Source organism: Nomascus leucogenys, chromosome 23, assembly GCF_006542625.1.
Source record: "Nomascus leucogenys isolate Asia chromosome 23, Asia_NLE_v1, whole genome shotgun sequence".
NCBI classification, from domain to species: domain Eukaryota; kingdom Metazoa; phylum Chordata; class Mammalia; order Primates; family Hylobatidae; genus Nomascus; species Nomascus leucogenys.
In genome coordinates, this window is record NC_044403.1 from 17,274,850 (window position 1) to 17,301,813 (window position 26,964).

General features: G+C 34.5%; 1 protein-coding gene across 8 annotated transcripts in view; it reads left to right on the forward strand.

Moving 5' to 3' along the window:
* LMO3 (LIM domain only 3) overlaps positions 1 to 26,755 on the forward strand; it is a 62,648-nt gene extending 35,893 nt beyond the window's left edge. For 5 of the 8 annotated variants that reach the window (XM_030805012.1, XM_003265562.3, XM_003265559.4 and 2 more), the window contains 2 exons: positions 13,605 to 13,730; positions 23,808 to 26,717. In XM_030805012.1, coding sequence (XP_030660872.1) covers positions 13,605 to 13,730; positions 23,808 to 23,913 — 232 coding nt within the window. In that variant the 3' untranslated portion in view covers positions 23,914 to 26,717. Of the gene's footprint in view, positions 1 to 13,604; positions 13,731 to 23,807 lie in introns of all 8 variants that reach the window. The other 3 variants (XR_004028357.1, XM_030805014.1, XM_003265561.3) reach the window with 3 other exon arrangements.
* The last annotated feature ends 209 nt before the right edge of the window (positions 26,756 to 26,964 follow it).

Genomic DNA, 26,964 nt, shown 5'->3' on the forward strand with positions numbered 1-26,964 from the left:
ACAGGAGATTTTAGGTTGGAGAGCAGCAAATCCGTGACTGGGGACTCAAAGTTCAAAAGCAGAAGGTCTCTCCTCTCTACACACCGTGTGGTGTCTAAATCACTGTCCGAGAGACAGGCGTTTTCATTGATCAGACATCCTGCATCTGCAACTTCACTTAAAAATAAAAGGTTTAAAGAGCCATCGTTTATACATTGTTCCAAGGTCCCTGTAATTTAAATCAATGTGACTGAGATATGTAATACAAAACTTCTAACCCTACTGTCTTCCTCTAACTTACTCTGGGTCTTGGTGGTGTTGCATTTTTATAATGGAGCGAATCGGCAGAGTAGGTGGAGGAAGGTTGGTTTTCCAAAGGGATCAGGTAGGCTGCAGGTCCACGTGGACACATTTGTTACTTCGGGGAAGCGGAGAAGCAGCAATTAGGCAGTGGAGTAATGCTCTGAGGGGCACGGACTCCAGTTCGGTAATACATTCCTTTCTTAATGTGACTTGATGTAGATAGAGTGAGGGCCTATCAGGTGTGAAAAGCCCTGCTGCTCCTGGCGTGGAGTGGCCTCCAGACGGTGATTTGGCGACGTCAATCTAGTCATGCTTGATTTCGACACTTAACGTGGTAAAGCAGGATTTCTCTACCCCCGATCAACTTCTCAATTAGCAAGCTGCCTTGTGTAACGGCCTTGTTTTGCAATCCCTCAGGGCTGCTTCAGGGGTCATTAGGGTGAGAAAACTTGAGCACTCGCTCCAGCTCGAGCAGAGAAGGAAGGGAGCCTCAGAGATTTCCTAAATACATATAACCCTTTTTCAAGTTGTTTGCTTTCATGGGATTGATTCTTGGCACATTAAGAAGCTTAAGGCTCCAGTATCTTCTTTTAACTGCCCCCCTTATCGCCTTTGCAGCTGACAGGTTTTTTTGACAGGCTGAGAGTAAAAAGAGATAACTAGTAGGTTAGTACTTTATTTATACATGTGGACACACAAGCACATAGAAAGACACGCACACACACGTTCAAATATCTTTTAAGTTGTCTTTTCAGGGCCGCTGGTTACCACTGAATATCAGCTGTCAAATGATTCCAGTACCTCATGTTTTTAATATTCAATATGTCTGAGTTCAAAATCTTTGTTTCAACTATATCTGACTTTATTCACTAATGATTTTAAATTGGACCTGCCTTATTCAATATTCTCTCTAAACCCCCAAATAGTATTTATATGAATAATATGCTAATATGAGGTTTTTGTCCGGGGCACTTATGAATAGACATTGAAATATATTTATTTAATGTTTTTTCCTATCTGTGATTTGACTGAGTGGCTTACTCCTAACTTTCATAGGAAAAAAAAAGGTATTTTTCTTTCCTTTTATAAAATGTATCTGGATACAGAAACATATAATAAAAACAGGAAAATTTTAAGAATCGCACTCCTTTAACAAGTCTCTACTTTCAAGCATTGTGGATTTCATATTTATAATTTCCAATTTGGATGATCAATTTTATATCCACTTGCTATTATCACACTGTTAGAAATTAGATGAATAAATTCATATCAAATATCTTAGCAGGTTTGGCTTTAAGGTAGTATCCTCGGAGCAAATTACTTTAACCTATATTTCGTGAACAGGTTTTCCCAAAGTGGTTGGTCTCTGTTTCTTACAAAAATATTTAGTTTATTGACAGTGAGCAGAGCATTATATGGTTTATAATATATGTGTGGTTCTAGAGGTAACTGACTTAAATATATTTTATAAGTTGGAAGTTGGATATACGTGGATGTTACACGCCCTAATACATACTCTATTTATGAAGGGTTTGACATCCAGTTTTAGATTTGTTTAAGAAACAGTTAAAATTCTAGGCACTTTGGCATAGCAGCTTCTAAGAAGTACTTCAAATAATAAGTCCTAAAGGTGACACAATAAAGGAAATAGCTTAGTAGCTCTATTTTTTTAATAAAGAAGATAGATACACATTCCAAAATCATTACTTACAGTCAGCACTGTAGAAACAGCTCTTTACAAAAGAAAAAAGAAAGAGTTTGGACCACTATGCAGAAAACAGAGAATGTTTATGAACAATATTGTATGTGAACATATAAATATGTAATCTACAGGTTTTATTTTAATTCCTTCTGCAGAGCTTTACTACGTAAAAGTAAAACTTTAATAATTTCTCCTTCTTAATACTGGATTGAGAGTTGTGGTAATTTATTATGGAAAGCATCAAGTTTTAACAAATTAATACTAATGAAATGTACATTTTTCTTGCAGAAAACCATTTTGTCTTTTTGAATCTCTTTCCTTTTGTCAGTTTCTTATTCCAAAAAGGAGTTCATCTAATCCTACAAATAATTGCTTTCATGGCTTTATTTTGATAACGTGGGATTTTTCTCTTAAATCCCACTTTGAGGCAATGCAAAAATCCTTTTAAGGATTCACAAATTTAAAAAATGTGTACGTATTTTAAATACTAGCTTATATTAAATAAAAGTTATATACCTTCCCTTTTCAATGAGTTTTGAGACAATGTTACAAGTTCAGTCTGAAAACTAAGTCAGATTTTCTAAATTAGCTTTAGCTGAATGATTCAGTTACACTTTGTTTAGAATGAAGAATCACAGAATTTTATAATTATATAAATATCTTGAAAGGGTGTTTAATTCAATCTGCATATTTGAATCAATGAAGGAACCAAAGAAGAGAAATTTTGAAACCTTTGATTTCTTATTGCTCTTTGGCTATTACTAGGGTTGCCATATAATTTTCTACCCAACAGAGGACATTTTTGATAAAGATAACATGAGTATATAGACTAGGCAACAGGTTTATATCCAGGGTTGTCCTAGAAAAATTGTGACATATGAATACCCTTGCTTTTAGAGATATTCAATCTATATATTTTTTCAAATGATTGTGTTTACAGTACCTTCTTAAAGAATTTGAAAACAAATATGTATACTATTTATACTAATGAGATAAATGGTGTTGGATATTAAATTTGCTTTGCAGAAAGTACTTTAACAAAAGTGACCAAATAGCATATGCTTCATGAATCTTAGGTGATTATGTCAAAGAAATTCAGTACAATACAATACTGATGCCTTCATAACATCATATCCTTAGTTAAATACAAGGATGAATATCTGTGATAACACTTTTTGCATCCCTTTTCTTTGGAAAATTTAATTTATAAAATAGGTGACGCAATGCCCCAAACCCTGCTACTTACCTTAAAAGAAAACACTAGTAATTAGGTTGTTTCTTCAAGGAGGTAAGATAGAATATTAAATAAAATTTCAAACTAAACTCTAGATAATAGATTCTTATATGGGTTGTCATTATTCTCCTACATAGCACTTTTTCTTTGAAGTAAGTCATAATAATTAACCCTAGAGGAAATGTTTGATCATCTGAAATTTTACTGGCTAGCTGCAAGAATTAAATAATACCTTACCTATTCAAGGTAAGTGATTTGTTAACTTTTTATGAATAATCAGGTGACTATTGTCACTAAATCACAATCTCTGGATATAAAAGATATCCTTTACATCAGAACAAGTGAGTTTTGCATTGCAGTCCAGATTACACCAATCACTCGTTCATGTTTCACAGTGGCGCTTTGCTAAGCCTGTGCTAGTGCCTGAGTGAATAAGTGGCTCTTGGAAAGATGGTGAAATTGACACATGAAAACATTAAACGACTTATTTGACAAAGATCTAAGACAAGGTCTTTCCCAGGATTGTTTCCCAACTGTTCACAAAATGACCATGATCATTTTCCTATAATGCTTCTTTTCATTTTCTTTATTTTTCTTTTCTGTTGAAAATTTCAGTATTTGAAGTGCCTTAATTATGAGATGAGTAAAAAAAAATATTTTCAAACCAGATACCTCTCCACTTAATTTCTTGTTCACTTTTATATATAGTGTATGGAAAGAAAAGGATGAAAAAGAAAGATAGAAAAGAAGGTAATTATGAGTCTCTAAGAAGTCTGTAAAGATATCAAAAGACTCCAATGCTGATTTTTAGGAAAGTATTACTTACATAAAAAGTTTCACCTAGAAAACCCTATTCAATTTTAAGTCGACAAAGCTTTCTGAAACTCATTACAGAATAGACTATCACAAAAAATTCTTAAAACCTTTTATTATGAAATTGTATAAAGCATATTCCAATTAGCATTAATTGTACTGTGGCTTAAAGTAGCAGCTTCCTGAGCTATATCAAGGGAGAGATGTGTAGTACCTAAATTGCCCACGATATCTAAAATAGTTGTAGATTTTTATGCTCGTGTAATTGTGGCTGATTGGCCTTCCCTTCATTATAAACTTACCTTAAAATTAGAACAAGGAGCTATAGTGATTAGATAAAATATTTGTTTCTACTACTTAAAAATATAGTTAAAATATTTCTGTTTTAGTACCTATGTGTTATCCTTTATTTTACTGTTTCTTTTTCCCTTCTCCCTTTTAATATTCTAGTTCTTTCCATAACTATGTCTAAAAGTTTGAAAAATCCTGTCTTTTAAATATCAAAACAATAAATACCAAGCTTGACACATTTCTTTTGTTCTTGCAACAAAAGATTCTTTTCAGATCTAAGATTTTGTGATTCTATGAAATGTTGGTACAATTGCCATATTTGCCTGGAAATATTTTTCTCATCAAATGTTAAGGAAAAAACATTCTATTTTACTTTTCTCTGCATAGCTTCTCCCAGTAGGCTGCTGTTCTGATCATAAATAGCAGTAACACCTGCTTGTAAGGCTTTGGAAAATGGGTATGAGAAAAAATTGACAATTATTTGTTGAAAGGGAAAGTATAATGTTTAAACACTGTTTGCAACTTTTAAGAGTCAGGTGTAGAAAGAGACATGATTCTATGTAGATCAGCCATTACCCTCTGTCAGGCCAGAAACCTAGAGACTTTTATTCAAAGCAACCCCTTCTTGCCCCATTTTTGCAGGGAAAAACAAAGAAGTATAGTGAGAAGGAAAAACAAATTTGGATAAGGGACATAGGTTCTCATGCTAGCTCTGACACTAAATAATTGTGTAAGGTTTTGTGTGTAGACATGGGATATTTTCTGCTCTCTGTAGCAGAGCTAAGACAGGGCCAATTAGCCCAAGCGTCAACCCATTTTTCTTTACATATTGTTCTGTTGCTGTCTTCATGGAGCAGAAAATGGCAAGTTTAGAAAGGAATTAACACTGAGTAAGCCTGAAACTGGAACAATAGGTGGGGCATTGTCATCTATTTCAGATTATGAGAGAGCTATAATGATTCACACTATTAGCATACATATTTTTAAGTTTCAAGTTAGAAAAAAATGTCTCTGGCCTGTATTTTTTCTCATCTTTAAGCTTAGAACATTACAAGAGAGATTTCTAGGATGGATTTCAGTTAGAAAATTTTGGATCTCCATTTGTTTGAAAGTTATAATTGTCATATATCCAGGGATGTAAAGAAAGCTGAAGCTATAGACCAGCACTGTCCAATAGAAATAGAACGTGATCCACATATTAATTTTAATATTTCTAGTAGCCAAAGTAGCCAAGGAAAGTGTTTTCAAGGTGAAATTTTTAAACAACATATTTAATACAATGTATCCAAAGATTATCATCTCAATATGTAATCAATATTTTCAAAAATCATTCATGAAATATTTTTCTTTTTTGTGCTAAGCTTTGGAATCTGGTACATATGCCCCACTTAGAGCATCTCAATTCAGACTCACTACGTGTCAAGTAGTCGATAGCCACATGTGGCTAGTGGCTAAAATGCCAGTCAGTACAGCAATAGACAGTAAGTGAATGGGTACTTAGCTTGGATTATGAGTGGATTCAAGGTGAGGAAGAAACCAGCCGTTTGGTAAAACTGAAAGGTCCACATCCAGAGTATGGAGGGTATTGCTGTTCTGTTTTCTATGTTTCTCTGAGTATCTCAAGTCTAAAACAATCTATTTTGAATCATAACCTTCAAATTGGAATGGATTCTGTAATTGTTTATGGCAGGTATTTTATACAGATTATTCATAGAGCTTGACTTGATTCTTCTGTAATGCTAGGTTCTTACAAGTCTTGTATAGTTCTAATGGGAAATCAGGTTTCCATTAGCATACAATACCCAGAGAAACAGATGACAATAACTTTCACTAAGATCTCTTTCCTCACCTTTAGTATTCCTTTTTAATTTTCTGTTGTTGCCAGTGTAGTGCTAAGTCTAGATCTCAAGAGTTCCAAAAAATCAAAAAGTTAAATATTCTTTCTCCCTCCTGTTCAGCGATAATTTTTACCTGTAATTTTATTACCTCCACCATGTTGTTTAAATGGGTCAGATCATGATCGCTACCCAGTAAGTCCAACTAGTGGCTGGCGGATCTTAGGAATGAGCCCTCTGAGTGGGCTTGAGCACCCACTGCTGCCTGGTGGTGTTCTGTCTGATTGAAGGAAGTGTGGAGTTTTGCCTGAGTGTAGGAGAGGGATGATATTCTGAGGATCCTCTTAAAATACCAACTCACCAAACATGAAGCTTCTACCATCCAAGCTGTCATCACCCATCCAGGCTGTGTAGGTTTCTCTACCTACTCCACCTAACCTCCACTACTACCATATTGGTCATTTTAAAAAACAGTCTTTAAATAAACCCTAATCTTGACCATATAGAGGCTTCTGCTCACCCTCTAACATCATCCCACGATGACCTTCTTTCAGCTCCCCACAGTTCCCTACTTGTGAAATGCCATCTGTCATTCAAGTCCTGCTTCAGCTGGTTTGTCTTCCCTGATCCTCCAGCACAAGCCTACCAAGTAATGTACCATCCTCCCCTTTATTGCAGAGCACTTCTCCTATTCTATCCCTGGGTTATCCTTCTCACTGGTTGCCTAGCAACACACACCCATAGTCATCTGAACATTTCCCACGAAGTACCTTGCGCGTAGTAGGCATCTACTTTCATTAAAAAAGGTTCATTGAAACTCAGCTTTCTCTCAGTACCATGAATTATTGCTGGGATTTCAGGTACCAAGTTGTAGTTTTTTGTTTGTTTGTTTGTTTGTTTTGAGGCGGAGTTTCACTCTTGTTGCCCATGCTGGAGTGCAATGGCGCGATCTCAGTTCACTGCAGCCTCCACCTCCCAGGTTCAAGTGATTCTCCTGGCTCAGCCTCCTGAGTAGCTGGAATTACAGATGCCTGCCACCATGCCCAGCTAATTTTTCATATTTTTAGTAGAGATGGGGTTTTGCCGTATTGGCCAGGCTGGTCCCGAACTCCTGACCTCAAGTGCCAAGCTGGTTTTTAACATATATATTACTATGTAGCATGGGCTTTTGGTAGTTTTTTACTGAAATTTTAGTTAGGCACTTAGCAAGTTTAACTTAATTTTTCTTCTCTTTCCTTTTCATTCAGTGTGATATCTGCCTATTATGCGTGTATGTGCTTGTTTGGAGAGAGAATGAATTTATATATTAAACTTTCAGCAAATGGCTTTTATGTTTCTGTTTTGGCATGATCTGTATATGTTAATAAAGAAAAATATTATTTACAAAGGCTGAACTAAATAAGCTAAATTAGAGTTAATATTATAGAATTAATTATGAAATAAATAATGTCAGGTTTTAAAATAGAAAATGTCTTTTCTTTAATCTATGGTCAACTTTTAAGCTTTTTTGAAAATTTCTTTTTTTAATTAGCACATTATAATGGTACATATTTATAGGGTACCGTCTGATGTTTCAATGCATATGTATGTTGGGTAATGATCTAATTAGGGTAGTTCAAATACCCATCGCTTCATACATTATTTGTCATTTTTTTGTGTGTGTTGAAAACATTCAAAAGCTTCTCTTCTACCTATTTTATAATATACAGTACTTTACTGTTGACCATAGTCACCCTACTGTGCAATAGAACACCAGAACTTATTTCTCCTGTCATTTTGGCCCCACTGACCAATCTCTCCCTTTCCTCCTCCCCTCTCTGCTCCCTTTCCCAGTCTCTGATAACCACTATGCTACTTTCTCCTTCTATGATGTCGACTTTTTATTTTAGCTTCCATATGACTGAGATCATGAGCTATTTTTCCATCTGTGCCTGGCTTATTTCATTTAACATGATGCCCTCCAGGTTCATCCAGATGGTCACAAATGACAGGATTTCATTCTTTTTTATGGCTGAATAGTACTCCATTTTCTTCATCCATTCATCCATTGATGGGCATGTAGGTTGATTCCATAGCTTGACTATTGTAAATAGTGCCGTAATAAACAGAAGAGTGCAGATACCTCTTCAACATACTGATTTTATTTCATTTTAATCCAGTAGTGGGATTGCTGGATCATATGGTAGTTCTGTTTTTAATTTTTTGAGGAACCTCCATACTGTTTTCTATAATGGCTGTACTCATTTGTAATCTCACCAACAGAGTGTCACTGTTCCTTTTTTCAGCCTTTTAATCTTAACTTCAGGAAAATTCAAAATCATCTATGAAAATATTTAATATGTGGTAGACCTAACTGCAACAATTAGAAACATAGTTCAAAATAATGTTAAGCATTTATATTTTTATATGTACATTCTAAAATGTTCAGTGTTTTCTTTTTTACTTTTCTTTAACTCTCATAATACTTTTATCTCTATGACAGTGGAGCACATGCTGAGAACCCAAAAAGAGAAAGAACAATAGACTCACTGTCTACAGCCTGTAATGGGTTAACTTTTTAAGTTTAAAACAAAAGAATTGAATGTTTAAAGTGTTTTCATTTTCTATCACTACCTTCCTTAGTTGAAAAAGTAAAAGAAGAAAGTAGATGAGAAGCATGTTTGTAATAGACAAAAAAGCAATTGTCCTTCAACCTGTGAAAATGTTCATTCCTTCCCACAAAACATATTCAATAAAACTTTTCCATCCAAAAAAGTTAAAAATCTTTTCAATTGATCACAATTTCATATTGTTCAAAAGCCAAACTTTCCTTTCTCTGTTCATCTGTAGTTATTCTATAGCTTTTTAAAGATAGGATTATAACTAAACTAGTCTTATCCTTAATATTTTAACAAATACTAGACCAGGCATAGTGGCTCACACTATAATTTGATAACTTTGGGAGGCCAAGCTGGGAGGATGGCTTCAGCCCAAGAGTGTGAGTTCAGCCTGGGCAACAGAGAGAGACCCCATCTCTACAAAATTTTTTTAAAAAATTAGCCAAGTGTGTTGGTATGCACCTGTGGTCCCAGCTACTTGGGAAGCTGAGGCAGGAAGATCACTTAAGCCTAGGAGGTCAAGGCTGCAGTGACTCATGGTCACACCACTGCATTCCAGCCTAGGTGACAGAGTGAGACTCTGTCTAAAATAAAATAACTTCTAAATTTATGCATATTTATCTCATTAAATGAGGATTGCTTGACTACTGATCTGATCTTTATTCAGAATTAAGGTTTACTGCAGTGACATATTTGTGCATTTTCCTCAAATATTAAATTAATTTGAGTCGAATACTATGCTTTCCATAGCTTGGGGGAATTTGATTTAGTGACTTGAGCCACTGACCTGGTTAAAAAAGATCTATAGAAACATCTGGTGCTGTGAAATAAAAGACACTAATACAATGAACACTCATTTTCCCCTGATGCCTGTAGTAAACCGTATTCATTATTGCTATGTTAAGTGATTATATGTCTTGAGTTTTTCCCTACCCCCATTCCGCAGGAACTTTAGAAAGGGATATACACTAAACCATAAAGAGTTTGCTTGATTTATGGCAATGTTGCCGAGGCTGTTGAACATTTAGTAAAAATGCAAAATGTTCTGGCGCCTTTAAAAACATCTGAACTTGTTTTGTTTTAGTTCTTGCAATGCCACTCATACGCAAAAGTTATTAAATATTTCTCTCTGCATGCTCACTACAGTGTGCCAGGTGTAATGCAGCATACAGGTAGGCTGAGTTCTTACCCATAAAAAAGTTAGAAAGTTGTCTGTTTGGTTTTTGTATTCATATCTGTTTTTAGATAGACAAAACGAGGTAGTGAAAGCAAAAATTGGAATAGAAAGGGGACAGAAACATCTTTGGCATTTCTACAGATATTAATAGTTATATGCACTGATATTGTATAGCCGATACTTGTCACCTTTTACCTTATAGGCCTACTTTTGGAAGTGTGTCAGAAACAAGATAAAGGTCATATTGCTTAAGGCCTACTATGAACATAAATGATAGGGAAAAATCTAGCCCATAAATTGGCAAATTACCATGTACCATGATTTAGTAATCTATAAGACATCTTAAAATGAGCAAAATAGATCAATGAGCTTATTTTTTCCTTACCATAAATGTATAAGCTGGTATGTTGTGATTAATTTAGATCAAAATTTCAAAATGACTTCCTTTTTAAAATAATGCTTTGTCTGTCTCAGTGTATGACTAAGAACTCTTAGGCCCTCTTATGTAGGGGATGCGACTGTACAAGCACTACAAACAAGAATTTACAAGGATCTCCAGCTTAAATGGAAAAGTGGATCTATGATATCTTTATAAACGAGTGTGGGAGTAAAGAGTGCAGAGGAAGGGGTTACAAGAATTTTCAGGATTATGAGTACTCAAAATGAATTAGATAGTTAAGAGACTGTTTTTAAATATTTCCTAGGCACAATCTGAAAAAAAATTCTTACAAATGAGAACTATGCATGTCTTATGCTTAAGTGACATATATGAAAATTCTTTTGCCTCGAAATCCAAATGTCATGTTTGGAAACCAAAGGATAACATTACGCATTTGAAAAAACCATTTTATAAAATAATATTTTGTTTCTTTTCTCAGAGAATCTTGGGTTTGTCCCAGTGAGAAAAAAGAGAACTCGAATGTAGCTATAGAATGATCTCTTGATCCTTGGACAAAACTGAGGAAAAAGTCTAACAAATGCATCGCTTTGCAGTAAATTAGATCAGATTTCCGCATCTCCGCACTCAGTCTGTGAGCTGACAGTTCAGTAAAATGTTCCCTTGTAAGGTTCGCCCTCTTAGGAAAAGGGGCAATAATTCATCATTAGGATATCAGAGTCCAGGTGTAGATGGAAACTGATGGAGCCTCCAGCGAGGCAGGGAAAGTGCGTGGAAGAAGAAAATTTTATCTGAAGCCTAATTCCCTGGTTACAGCAGAGAATAATTAAGATAATATTGCTTCAAGAGTCTTTTAATGATTAAAAATCACATATGCAGAATCCATAAATTGGAGGGCAACAAATTGGAAGGCTATAAAGTCAGAGAACTGTTTTGTGCACATTGTAGTGGAAAGTACACTCGTAACAGTGCGCCGTACGGGCAGCCATCAGAGACTCGGACCATTCCAAGGACTTTGTTTAGATGCAACAAATCATTTGTCTGTTATTAACCCAGAGCTTGTAATTATGCAGATTGCCATAGATTTTCCTGGGCCTGGAAGTGAGATTGAGGGTTGTTCGCAGTATAGCAGGCAGCTCAGGGCTGGCCATGCATTACTGAACTTGCCACATTTATCATGTTGACTGATGGCAGCAGAAGCAGGTCTCAGGTCCCAGTGGTTAATGTAGTGGGTAATTAACTGTCATTTGCCTAGTAATAGGCTGATGATCAATGGTTTGTGTGGAAACAAATTCTAATCAGGTAGCTGATAAATGCCCAGCTAGCGAGAGCAATTGAAATTGGGGGAAACTACGTCCAGAATTTCAAAATGGCATTGTGTGTGTATGTTTATTAGATATGAACAAACTGAATAATTCTTACAAACGGCTTTATCGCATGTTAACCAGATGTTATATACACAAGTATATCTATATTCATGGAATAAAGAACTTTTAAGTTTTTCTTATTTCTCAAAAATAATAAAGAACAGAAGAAACAATGGCACATGTAAGTGATGTGCCTCCTAAGCAGATCCTGTTAAGTACACTGAAAAATAAATATGAAATGTTAGAATGAACTAAAACATTCTCCGTACAAATGAATAGGATGAAAGCTTTAGTTTGTGATGATTTCATTTTTGATGATGCCAGTAGGAGATGTAAGATATTACATTTTCAAGCAAGTTCTTTTTAAATAAATATTGTTTATCAAAATACAGATTACAAACTGAGAACATGAAGGTTATTTGGGTTATATTCCTTAAAATAAGCATACTAAAGTATTTTTTAATTCATTAAGGAAAATAAGTGTCTAACAATTGTGAATTTGATCTTCTTGAATGTAAACTTCGCTTACTTTTTATCAAGTGCACAGACTATGTTAGCACAGTCTTTAAAATGCGTTTATTGTTTCTACCTTCAAGGCGCTTATGCTCTTCGAGAGACAATCCAACAAAAATATGAGCATAAATATTTATTGCACATTTTGCCAGACACTTAGAAGCCATTCTCACAACTGTTTCCAACAATTGTCATTATCCTGCTAAAAGGAAACAGTTATAAACTTGAAAATGAATATGCATGCCTTAAGAAAAGACTTCTCTTTGGAGTCTGTAGAAAGTAGTAAGAGAGACTTCAGCACATTTGTGCCTAATCCTTAAATTCAATAAAATGAAAGGCCAAGTTTTTTAAAAGTACATTTTTATAACCAAAATGAGTTTTCTCTATAGCACCTTTGGATTCATTAGTTTAGAACTTGCTTTTAATTTGGTCTTTCCCATGAGAGCCATTATATTTTCCTCCTGTCAGCCTGACGCTGGAGAAAAAAGAAAACTGGCAGATGTGGTGTTTTTCATCTAGTTTGCTTCCTGCTAAAAAAGTGTATTAACTACTATGCGTGGAATATTATTTATAATAATTCTTCCCCACCATTATTAACTTTAAAGAAACTTGGTTTAAATATTGCCAGTGCAAATGGATAAAATATTTCTTCACATTATGAAATGAGAGACATTTTATTTTGTACTTTTTTTAGGTCGTTACAATAATGATTCTCAGGAATCTGCAGCAAATAGGAATTTTTTAAAATCCTAGACAATTCCAGTGGTTCTGACAGTATATTATCCTTCAATTTCTGGTGTAGCTATATATAGTTTACAGCCTCATTTACTTTAATGTGCTACTTGAATAACATAATCATAGCTATAACTATGGTATACAGCCATAAGGTGCATGCATGCGCCTCTATGTTTTTTGACTATTTAAATGGCTTCTTCATAAATGTATTTTTAATAATAATGGCAAACCTTTTAGTAACTAAATGTCAAAAAATAGTGAGTCATTCATTAGTTGGTTCCTTTCCCAACTAAAATGTTTAATATATAGCATTAAGATCAAAATTACATTGCTTTTATATTTTCTATATACTCTAACCCAGAGAAGATTTTTGCTATGAATTCACCCCATTGACTTCTGTTTATGTGCAGTTATGTAAGCTTCCTAATGTATTTGTCTTTTCCTTTTTTTCTCAAACAAGATGTGATTTTCATCAAGGAAGGTCAATGGAGAATATATTGCAGAAGAATATTTATGCATACACCTAGGATTAGATCCACTTGCGTATGTCATAAGGCATTGTGTATTGTAGCTTTACAGAGTATATTAGCATCATCTCTCTTCAGGATCTCAGATTTCTCTGTAAGAGTTTGTAAAAAACAAAAAATGTTTCTTATTCTAGGCTCTTCGGTGTGACGGGAAACTGTGCTGCCTGTAGTAAGCTCATCCCTGCCTTTGAGATGGTGATGCGTGCCAAGGACAACGTTTACCACCTGGACTGCTTTGCATGTCAGCTTTGTAATCAGAGGTAAGCAGATCTCTTTTTGGTCTCTAAAAAATGGCAAACCTCTCTGTGCTGGCTATTTATTTAATCGGTGGAAATTATATTCATACATTTTTTTTTTTTTTTTTTTGAGACGGAGTCTCGCTCTGTCGCCCAGGCTGGAGTGCAGTGGCGCGATCTCGGCTCACTGCAAGCTCCGCCTCCTGGGTTCACGCCATTCTCCTGCCTCAGCCTCTCCGAGTAGCTGGGACTACAGGTGCCCGCCACCACGCCCGGCTAATTTGTTGTATTTTTAGTAGAGACGGGGTTTCACCGTGGTCTCGATCTCCTGACCTCGTGATCCGCCCGCCTCGGCCTCCCAAAGTGCTGGGATTACAAGCGTGAGCCACTGCGCCCGGCCATATTCATACATTTAAAGCAATCAATCTCAGCGTTTTTCTGTTCTGTAAACTTTAATCCAATGCCAGAGACAAACCACTAAGGAGAAGAAAGGTCTTAAGACTTACTTCTACCTGAAAGAAAAGAGCAAGTAATATATAAGAGCAAGTAATAGAAAATGGAAACACTTCTGTAAACTTTGACTTCTTTTACTCATTCCTTCTTTTATTATTTTCCTGTCTTTTTAAAAGTAGTTTTAAATATCTACTTTTTTGTACTACTTATGTGAGTAAATAAATTAGCAATGAAGCAAATATACAGGAATTTGTTGCAGGTATTTTATATTCTTATTATTTTTTATATTTTAAATTCCTTATCTCTCATGTTTTGTTTTTGTTTTTTTAATACAAAGTCTGGCTCTGTCACCCAGCCTAGAGCGCAGTGGCACTAACGTGGCTCATGCAGCTTCAACTTCTGTGCTCAAGCAATCCTCCTGCCTCAGCCTCCCAAGTAGCTGGGAGTACAGGTGTGCACTCCCATGCCTGGCTAATTTTTTTTTTCATTTTTTGTAGAGATGGAGTCCCACTATGTTACCCAGGCTGGTCTCAAACTCCTGGCCTCAAACGATCCTCACGCCTCCGCCTCCCAAAGTGCAGGGATTATAGGCATGAGCCACCACCCCCACCCAATCTAGATGTTTACCTTAAATTTTAACCCTGTCCTATATGTACTTTTGCAGTTACTTCAAATATCTTTGAGAATCAGTCCAGATATTGCTAATAATTAAACAATTATTATCATTGGAGAGGAGCATTTGAAAAAGTGTTGAACAGGGAACCTGGAAACCTAAATTCTAGTATGGGCTCTGCCACTAATAACCTGTGTGATCTTAAACCAAACACTTTCCCTCTCTGGACCTCAGGTTTTTCATTTGTAGCATATGAAGCTGAATTAGTTCATCTCAGAGAATTCTTTCAGCTCAAAAGTATTATCATTTAATTCCATTTTTACTTATTGAAAGTTATATATTTTCTTATTTCTGTAAAAACTATATACTACCGGCACCTGTTTTATATGATAAATGGAGAGGATTTTAGAATATTAAAATGTACATATTAAAAATACAACATTTCAAAAATTAGAACACTTGATATATTTTAATGAAAATGAATTCACTGAGTTTCTGTGAGAACACCTGGACAGAGTATATAATCAGTAAGTATTAGTTGCATCAAGTTCTCAGTTATTGTAATTTACTCTGAAAGGTACTATTTGATGTAGAATCTTCTTATGAGACCCTGTAGAATAGTAGAAAGAATGTGACATTTATAGTGAGAACTGGATTCAAATTTCAGCACCACCATATAGTAGCTGATATATTAGCTGTGTGATCTTGAGTATGTTACTTAATCTCTCTGAATTTGATTCCCACACCCATAAAATAGAAACACTAATATCTCTCTTGCAGAGTTTGAAACTTAAATGAAATAATTTATATTAAATGTCAGGAACACAACAGGTTCTCAAAAGTTAGTTATTTTTATAATTTACCAAATAATATTCCATTAACTTGACTTTCCCACAAGACATATATCACAATAGTGTTTCTTGCTAAATGTAGATATTCAGATTGTGGCCTAGTGTACCTTATAATATAATAGTTACCCAGACAGTCACTTAAGATGTTATCTTACAATGTCTTGACTCTTCTCAGCAAATACTGAGAATCAAAGTAAGTTCATTCAGTCTAGGGTAACATTTAGACGAAAATAAATTGGCAAATGCACATGTTTTTGGTAGGGATAAGGATACACAAACACAAACATTCCCACATCCATACAGACACCTTTATGTGCATGTATATGTGTATTTTATACATTTTAAAGGTGTCTTAGTAGTAAATTTAGAATACTTTTGTTGACTTGTCATGTTGATCAACTAATAGCAGCCAGTAACCATGCAGTTCCCATTATGGAATCGTAAAGTCATTGCTCTTCTACTTATAAAAGATTACATATTTGTAGTAGAAAATTTAGAAAATAGAAAATGATAAAAACAAGACATTGTCCCGTGTCTCATTATTCTAAAAGAAAACATTTTAATATTTTGATATATAGCCAGCTATACATGTTTCTATGTATATAGGACAAATGACATTGTATAAATATTACACTCACATTTAAGCAAATTAAAGTTACAAGGGAGAATCCCAATGTTTGATATTTGGACTTTTTCACTCAATTTATATTGTGTGCCTTTTTTACCTGCCATTAAAAATTCTTTTAAGATATTTTAAGCTTTCCTGAGTTCAGTTTTATGGACAGAGCTTCACATATGTCTTCTATCATCAGATATATATAAGTTGTATCTTCAAAAGTTTTTGTGCTGTAAATATTATCAGTATTATCAATATAAAAATGGACCTTATGAGACCCTGTAGAATAGTAGAAAGAATGTGACATTTATAGTGAGAACGAGATTCAAATTTCAGCACCACCATATAGTAGCTGATATATTAACTGTGTGATCTTGAGTATGTTACTTAATCTCTCTGAATTTGATTCCCACACCTATAAAATAGAAACACTAATACCTCTCGCAGAGTCTCAAACTTCAATAAAATAATTTATATTAAGTCTCAGGAACACAACTGGTTCTCAAAAGTTAGTTATTTTCATAATTTACCAAATAATATTCCACTCACTTGACTTTCCCACAAGACATATATCACAATAGTGTTTCTTGCTAAGTGTAGATATTCAGATTGTATAAAAACAAATGCCCACATCTCTGTCTGGTTAAATTCACAGAGCATAATTAATTAAACAAGGTGTATAACAGTTTGAAGGCATATGCTATACATTGCTTAATGATCTCCAGGAAACTTATACCAATTATTCTCCTAGCAGAAATCTACAAAACTATGCATTTCCTCACATTCATTCTAACACTAGGAATTATGTTTTTTTAAGGAAAAATCCTTGCCACCTTGAGGGATGAAAGATAGTATTTTATTATAATTTCTAATTGGCATTTATTTGATCCCTGGTGGCCCTTTGGTATTCTTTCTTTTAGAGAAGTAGGCAGTTTATGTCCTTTGTCCATTGTCTTCTATTAAGTAGGCTTACCTATTTTATCCATGTTCTACACAGAAAATAAAAACATCATTCAAGTGCTAAAGCCAGCCTAAATTCTATTATGATGCAAAGTAATTGTAGGTTGTTAATGCTATTTACAAATCATATATCAGTTTTATTTCACCATTGAAATAAAAAGTTGCATTCACAATCAAGTCTGTCTCCTCAGGAGAACTCAGTCAAGTAAGACAAACACTCCTAAATTTTGACTCTAAAACTGTTCACATTCTTATTGCTGTGAAATACTATTCTAGTATCATTATTAAGGTACCTAATATATTTCTGTGTTCGCTTCATTTATTACATGCCATAATGGGACTGCATATCTTTACTGCCAGTTATGCACAATTAGCACTTAGTTATTGTCTTCACTTCAGCCCCTACAACACAAACTTATTTAATGCAGGAAGTCAGCTAATCTTCATCAGTCAAGCAAAGCACACAAATTTTGTTACCCAGGATACAGAAGGTTTTCATATAGGAGATTCTCCTTCTACTCTGAAGTTTGCTTCAGTCCCCTCCAGGAAACCCATATCCCACTTCCAGTAGCCAAATCATTGTCGCAATATTGCACTTTTCAAGTGAAACACAAGGCAAATAGGTAATTCGTAGGCATTTTCCCTTAAGCAAACTTTATTGACTTCTGAAGTTGTGGAATTACACATGTTTGTGCATTGTATTCAGCAGTCATTTCATTTTTACCTTTAAATCAAAGTATCATTAAGATCCAAAGCATTTCTGAATGTTTTAAAAAGTAGCAGTAATAATAACTTTTCAGGATTGATTGTCCCTTATATATAGATCTCCTCTGCCCCTTTTAGAGGAGTATAGCTAAAACGTGAATCCTGCGTTAAAATTCTGCTAGTTTCTCTATTTTAAAAGGTACCGCAGGAGGGTTATTTAAGCTTATTTTATGATATCTTGAATCTCATTCAGAATTGGAAGATTCTATATAACAGGTTAATTTCTTAAAGGTGAATAAGCCCCTTCTTCTTAGAAAACTCAATAAAACTAAATGATAGTTTTGTAAGAAAAGCAAAAATAAAAAGCTTGTGATGAAATTTTCCCAAATATGTAAAATTATGTAACAATTAATTTTCTTTTTTTAAGAATAAAGCACTGTGCTAGGCACTGTGGAAGCTGAAGTGGATGAAATCTAGTTTATTTCTTAGAGGTGTCCAGACCTATGGGAGAGACACGACATCAAAGACTCACAAAAGAGTGTAATCCATGCTAAATAGATCTATACCGAGGGAAGAGAGAGCCATCCTTCTTGAAGTGTTAGGGAAGCATCAAAGGCCTGAAATGCTGGGTCTTAAAAAATGAACTCCCTAGAACTGGTTGACTTATAGGAAGTGTGTCTGCTGGGGGTTCGGGAAGATAAGGAAGCCAGGGAGCAGTGAGGAAAGGAATTTTCAGGCAAATTGAGCAACGTGCAAAGGCATGCAGATGTGAAAGCATTTGACGTGTTTAGGAAGTGAAAAGCAGCTCAGTGTGTTCAGAGATTAGAGAAGCGGTTTGGTAGGCACATGGAGGAGTAGAAAGAGCAAGCACCTAGAGGAAATGAAATTGTAAACTTAGTCTTTGAAAAGCCATTAAATAAAAGTCAAAGTGAATACAAATTTAAATTAGTCATCTAAAATACATTTGTTATTTAAAGCTATTGGTTTCTGGAATAAATCTACCTTAACCAATTTTTATTGACCACACACCTTAAGTGGTAGTACAGTTTATGATGGTTCTGCAAAGGGTTCAAAAGAAATAAAACTTGTGGTTATTTACCGCAGAACTGCCAACTATAATGGGAAACCGGTTACACGTTCATGAGAACTTTCGAAACACCAAAATAAACAATACACCAATAAATAAGTGCTTTGGGAAGGATCAGAATAAGCAAATTTACATGGTCAGAGGATGTTGATGGAGGGAATGGGAACTCAAGGATTGTTAGAATTTAAGTAGACAGAAAAAGGGGAGAAATATTTCTTGCTAGGGAACAACTTAAGTAAAGGTGAAAACATTATCATTACCAAATAATAATGATAGCGAATTCTGATAAAGTATTAGTCAAACACCAAACACTGTTCTGAGTGTTTTACATGTACTCATTCGTTTAATACTCAAAATATCCCATAAATAGGTACTGTTATTAGTTTCATTTGACAGATGAGGAAAGTAAAGTGTAGGAAATGTAAGTAACTTGCCCAAGATTACAGTTAGAAGAAAATGGTAGACTCAAGATTTAAACCCGGCCGGGCGCGGTGGCTCACGCCGGTAATCCCAGCACTTTGGGGGGCCTAGGCGGGCGGATCACGAGGTCAGGAGATCGAGACCATTCTGGCTAACACGGTGAAACCCCGTCTCTACTAAAAAATACAAAAAAATGAGCCGGTCGAGGTGGCAGGCGCCTGTGGTCCCAGCTACTCGGGAGGCTGTGGCAGGAGAATGGCGTGAACCCGGGAGGCAGAGCTTGCAGTGAGCTGAGATCTCGCCACTGCATTCCAGCCTGGGGGACAGAGAGAGACTCCGTCTCAAAAAAAAAAAAAAAAAAAAAAAAAAAAAAGATTTAAACCCAAGGAATCTGGTCTCCCTCTCTGGAGTCAGGCCCATTTCAAGAGAGGTACTTTATTTTGTGACTAAGAGCATATAAATGTGAATAGATATAGTGGACTTAAAGTAAGGTAAACTTTGAATAATGTATAGCAAGATTTGGGGTGTGGGTAGTGTCATTTGATACACTAAGGGTTGTTAGCAGTGAGATGTATAATGACAGCCGGACTGTCTGTGGGAAAGACAGTAAATTTGTTCACAGGTGTATAGTGGTGGAATGAGTACACAACCCGGACTTCTTACTGAAAACAGTGTAGTATAGAAATCTCTAACTTACCGTTAACTGAAGATGTGGAATAGGAAAGTATAGACACTAGACATATGGATTGGCTCTCCCTTCTTATCTAAGTGTTGTAAGATAAAATTAATCATAATTGTCAGTCACTCACATTAGGGAAAGAAGATGGCTAGGCTAACATTTTTATTTCTTAAAAGGGATGTTACCAGTGGAAGCTTCTTAGCATAGGCTTTTGATAACCTGCTTAAAACTAAGCACTATATTTTATAAGGATGATTTACTAGTTATACTTGTTTCATATACTTCTCAAGTCTCTAAGACTATATGAAGTCAGCTAGAATCACTCAAAAATATCTAGAAATTAAATCTAATATTCCAAAACATCAGAATTAGATGGTTTAATAATCCAATTCGACATCTTCTTATTCCTTACCATAATTTTTTTAAATGAGGGTAAAACTAATTGAACTGAGCATACTACAAGTAATTAGGGTCAGATTACAAGAAAGATTATGTTTATTTTTAGTAATTGTAGCCTGTTAATATACTTACAGTATCCTCTGGCTATCACTGCTTTCATAATACTTTTTTTTTTTCCTGCAAATGCTGACTCTCGTAAGAGATTGGTTAAATCACACTGGAAATTAGCATTTCTTACAAAATCACAGTTACAGATTAATTTGTTAAATACATACTATCTGTATTGCTGTCTCTGAAATTTCTTTATATTTATATATGAAGCATTTTTTAAAGAGGATGTCAACCTTAATGGCATACCAGTCGTAATCTGCTCCTAACCACAGCTTTCAAGGCTGTTTTGTTTGAGTCATATGTGCAAGTGTGACATCCCTCATCCGTGTTCTGTTTCGTCTTGACCTTTAAGTATAAATTGAAATGCATATAAAATGCACTTTTCCAGTTGATAACATATTAGTAATAAAATTGTCAGGTACAAATATTTTAGAAAAGTTCTCTGTTGCTCTATATATACCACCTAATTAAATAGTAGGCAGACTTTTTTAAAGTTATGCAAAAGAATAATAGTAATACAGAAACCCCAGTTATACCCTGTATAACCGTTTAATCTTCACATTATTCTTGTAGCCTGCATGCTTTACTGCCCTCAGGTAAAAGCTTGAGTCTTGAATCCAAAAAGGACTGGGTTATTTTCCTTCCTTTACTACATACGTTGTAACTATGGAATCTTGGGCAGGGTTTTGAAATTCTGGAATGGACTCTTAGGTTTTTCTTCTGTAAAAAGCCACGATAATGCTTACTTTTTAGGCTGGATGTAGGGAATAAATGTGATCATGTACATACATGCTTAGCATTTAGCACATGGTAAGTATAAAAAGATGGCTATTTTACCTATATTTCAAACATTGAGGTAAGATTTTAGATATTTCATTTCTACTCCTTCCCACAAGCCTACAAAGGCAACTGATGTCACAGATATTAAAAACCAAAGTTTTATTTTCAATTATCCTAAGTGGGAAGGTAGAGTTTGGACCCTGCTGGTTGCAGGATACCTCTCTGCCTTTCAGACACTTTTCATTTGAACTTCTCTATAATCTACTTATAGTGTTCTTTTTCTCTTACACATGGGGAACTGAGACAGGGATAGTCTGAACTGTACCCCAGGTCTTGCAATGGGTAGGCGATAGAGGCAGGACTCAAGACAGATCCCCAGGCTCTTGGTTTTGTGTTTTCTCACTATAATTACCTCGAATTTGTTATTCTACAAATACAAATTTTCTAAATGCAAAGGCCTCTGAAGGTATAAATGGCATGACATAACATGATAACATGACAAAGAAAATGTTTTTATTTGATGGCTAGTAGAATTTTAGGGCTTACTAAAAAAGGAAAGCAAAATTTTAAACAATATGGAGTTAAAAGAGAGTATTTCCGGATTAAATCGTTTTTAGAAAAAATGATTCAGTAATATCAGCTGGAACACCAGAGTATTTTATTGAATCTACTTGGTTTTGGTGACATTTTATTATTTGCATATTAGTCAAAATTAACTTCAACAGTAATATAAATTTGTAACTTTGAACAGTAAACATGTTCTACATTCTATTTTATATAATTTCACATAAAAAATAAGCTATCAATTTGACTACTTAAGTCTATTCAGCAAGAGAAATATTTCCTTTTATTCAACATATTTTAGTGATCAGGATATCAAACTGGTTTGCACAAACACCATTATTGAAGTGCAACATTTAAAGTATACAGGTTACAACTAATACAAAGAAAATATACTTAAAGCCCCAAACTTGAATGTTCATTGTATCCAGTAGCTTTGACCACAAACAACCCTAGGATTTCAAGATCAGTGCATAGTCTGTGCTTTCAATCAACATCATCAGCAGGCAGTAATCCTGGGGAAAAAAAGTAAATTCCACAAATAAACAGACCAATTTTCCTTTAAGAGGAAAGCTAATTCTTTTCAATCTACTTTTTTTATTACACTATTTTCCCCTCTATCTACTTAGCTAGTATAAGGATAAATTCCCAAAGCTACCCAGTTGGAAAAAAAATAGGTTCACTGTTTGTCTAGCATTCCAATCTTTGCAAATGTAAATCAGTCCAACTGCTCCTCATTTAAACCTTCAACTTCACAAAACATTAAAGGGTGGCTTTCACTACACAATTTAATCTATCCACTAAGATTTCTGCTGCAGCATCATTTGAAATTGACTATCTGATAAAGAGAGACTACTATCAAAGGTCAGAGAGGTCAACTTGTATAATTACAAGTAGTTTTACTGGGTCAACTCTACCAGACACCACTGTTTGAAGGTTAAATTGTTACAATTAAATATATATACAGATCTCCCCAGAGTTACTTTATTGTTAAATGTACCGGAAACAGAAAAAGCATTTATTTCTGACCTTAATTGTGTCCAAAGTGTCACCATGGGGAAATCATACAAAAAGAACACTTATTAAAAACATTACAGTCTTGCACATTAAACAATGCTTTATAAAATAAAATGCATAATTAGCTATTGGAAACTAGTTTAATTTATCACATCAATATTAAGTAGTTCATTTAGGTTACTCCCTTTGGTTAAATTGGAAGTGCTCTAAGAAATGACATCTACTATTTCACGTTGGTGAACTTGCCACAAACAAAGGAAAATGGCTCAGCATCAGAATCTGATGCTAAAGCAACTTTCATTTCAGAATGATCACTTCTAGATTACTAAAATTTAATCACATTTTAATAACAGAGTAAAAGAAAGCTTTAAATGGGAAGCTTTAAAATGGGCTATTTTCTAATTGTTTGATTCATTTTAATGCCTTTTACTTTTTTATTAAGTGCCTAAATGGCCAGAGATGAAATCATCCATAATTACTGCAGTGAAACATTATTATCATTCTTTCTTTTATTTTAATGGGTGTAAATACAGATCAGTTCTTTTTATTTTTTTTCTTTCCAGTGTGGTTAAAAAAAAAAAAGCAAGTCATCTTTGGTGCCCAAAGTGTTTATCTCAATATCCTTATAAGTTTTGCATGCAAAGGCAAGATTTCAAATGTGTGCAACATTTCACTAAATGAAGTAAATGGTAAATGGTTTAATTCTGATAACGAAGACAACTGTCTAAGCCAGGTTTTCAGATTCAGGGAATTACCATGCGAAACTATTAATAGGAAAATAAATCTTCAAATTTATAGATCCAAGTGAAATGGTCTTAACCACATTTTTATTGTTTAAAATATTTTCAGATTTTGTGTTGGAGACAAATTTTTCCTAAAGAATAACATGATCCTTTGCCAGACGGACTACGAGGAAGGTTTAATGAAAGAAGGTTATGCACCCCAGGTTCGCTGATCTATCAACATCACCCCATTAAGAATACAAAGCACTACATTCTTTTATCTTTTTTGCTCCACATGTATATAAGAATTGACACAGGAACCTACTGAATAGCGTAGATATAGGAAGGCAGGATGGTTATATGGAATAAAAGGCGGACTGCATCTGTATGTAGTGAAATTGCCCCAGTTCAGAGTTGAATGTTTATTATTAAAAAAAAAAGTAATGTACATATGGCTGGATTTTTTTGCTTGCTATTCGTTTTTGTGTCACTTGGCATGAGATGTTTATTTTGGACTATTGTATATAATGTATTGTAATATTTGAAGCACAAATGTAATACAGTTTTATTGTGTTACCATTTGTGTTCCGTTTGCTTCTTTGTATTGTTGCATTTAGTACAATCAGTGTTTAAACTTACTGTATATTTATGCTTTCTGTATTTACCAGCTATTTTAAATGAGCTGTAACTTTCTAGTAAAGAATTGAAAAGCAAATCTCACTAATGATACACAGATAGATAAAGCAAGTCTATCAACATTAAAAATACTAAAAAATAAAGACACACAGAGCATTTTAGTGACATCCACTACTTATTGCCGCTATGAGTTAGAGTCTATCAGTGTTCTTGTTATAACCCCCTATTTTCAGGGGGTTGAAGATCAGCTTTAAAAAAATACATAAAAATTTCATCTTTAAAGCACTTTCATTTTATACCAACGTGAAAAGTGCCATTTTTAGAATAACTTTAAAGCTTAACAGGTTTCCTTTTAATATCCTTTTTTTGTGTGCTCTTTACCTACACAATGGCTTTGTTTTGCTTTTTCAGCCACACCCCTTATGTGAACTAGTGCCTTTGGGTATCACATAAAATTTTTTCCAAAGGGTTACTTTAAAAATCTGTTACCACAATTATGAGATGATTTTTAAGTGATAAATTAAACTTCTTGTATAAATTCTGCCCAGATCTCTCCACAAGAGCTGAGGGTTTAATAACTTTATGGCTTAATAAATGTATGACACTGAAAAGATTTGAGTGTGAATCTACTGAAATCACTATAATGCACATTGAAGCTATGATGGTATTTGAGTAATGAGGTTACTTTTGATTGGAGCAACATAATGCTCATAGAATCTTCTAGAAGAAGAGAAACAAAGGGATTGATACAAAGCTGAGAACTAGTGATTATATATTTTTCTGTATTTACCTGACTTTTATTTTAATGTTCAAAAAGTAAACACTTTAAGTTTGATGTGTTTTACTCTCTCATTGTTTTAAGTAATTGCCAACTCAGAATACATCACTCTTAGGCTGAAATTTGTCTTTCCATTTTTTAAGGTGAAATAGTACTACCTTACATGATAGCATACAAAGAAGAAAGCTCTAGAAACAGAAATTATGGAGAATGATTATTTAAATTACAATTAAGGAAATAAGAATATGATCCCCTTTTCCGGGTTGCCCGCAAACTTGCTTCTTTGCTTTTGCTCCCTGTAATGGAACTACTTTTCAACAAATCTAATTCTGCACGGCACCATTAACCATATTTTCACTACAGCAAACTTAGTGCTATGGGTTTTCTTTTTCTTTGTTTTTTCTTGATCACTTGTATAGGAAACAATATTTTCCAGTGTTATTTGCATATATATTTTGTCCTTCCAATATATGCATTACAGATGAAAATTAAATGTTATACCTGGATTCTTGGGTTGGGGCCAAAATATTAAGCTGAAAATAATGCTGGTGTGGATTTGTTTTAAAACAAAGCTTTATTATGAACATGCATGTGAATCTGGATATTGCCTCTTATTTTTAAGAAAATGGTTCTGTGAAAAGTGAATGATATGTATTTTTACAAATGCTTCATGGTTAGGAGTCTTCAAGTCCCGTGTTCCCCAGATTTGGGATATACTAAAGAAAGAAATTCGAAAATAGCTATTTGGGGCCCACAAAATAACTATCATTTTAGCCTTAGAGCCTTACACTTGTTTCATGAAGAGAAAGGACTTGCATAACCAAAATAAACAAAGCAAGACAAATTAAAAATGTGTGGGAGAGAGATCAGTGAAAAGTGGTTTTCTTAATGCAGCCCTGCTGGTCCCCATTAACAATTGCTTGAAATTCATGTGGAAGTAAAATTATAATTGTCAGTATCTTATTCAGATGATCTTTTAAGGTTTCACTGGTTTTGCTTTTGTTTATATATATGTCAAAATACTTGTAAATTGGGAACAAACTTCTGTCAGCTTCTTGAAGCTGTTCAGCTATCCTTGCCACTGGAAGACCAAACAAGGTTTTCACTGCTTTTTCTTTTACATAATATGCTGAGAATTATTTCTTATGCTTTTAACTACAAGCAAAATTACTCACCTGGATTAAAGATTAAGGCCTTAATCTGTTTAGATTATCTTTAATCTCCATGAAATTGAAACAAGACAGGAATAGTGTTTCAGCTGTAGGCCATTTTACAGCTAATTGCCCATAAATTGTAGCATTTATTGACCTGAAGTACTAAGCTAATTGTCTTGACTACTCAAAGCCCCTGAATTGTTGTCAACTTTCCCCTTTGTGTTGTGTAGCCCTAACGTCATTTAGCTTGTTGTCTGATGCCTCCAGTAGGACACCTCGGATGGAGCTTTGATTTCTGAGCAGCGAAAGTTCCCTTCCTAAGATGCATCTCACATAGGCTGCCTATGATGAAGGACCGTGCACCTCCACTCCAACAGAGTGCTGAGTTTAAAAGCTGACCTGTGTTTGTAATTTCACCTTCATCTTGCTTAATAAATATCTGCTGGATTCTTTCATTCACTTTTTTACATTTGGATTTATGTTTTTAATAAAAGGGGTGTTACACTATTTGATTGCACTTAATTGGCAAAATTTAAGATGATCTCTAGAAAGCATATGTTAAGTCCGTGAAAAGAAAAAAAAGGTGTGTAAGGACATTTACTTTCTAAAGCTAAGTCATAACAAACATAGACAAAGCACCCCAAATGTTTCTCTGAATGTTATGTGTAGGATCTCTGAGCTAGGTCGTTTACCGCTATTTATTTTTATGGGGAAAA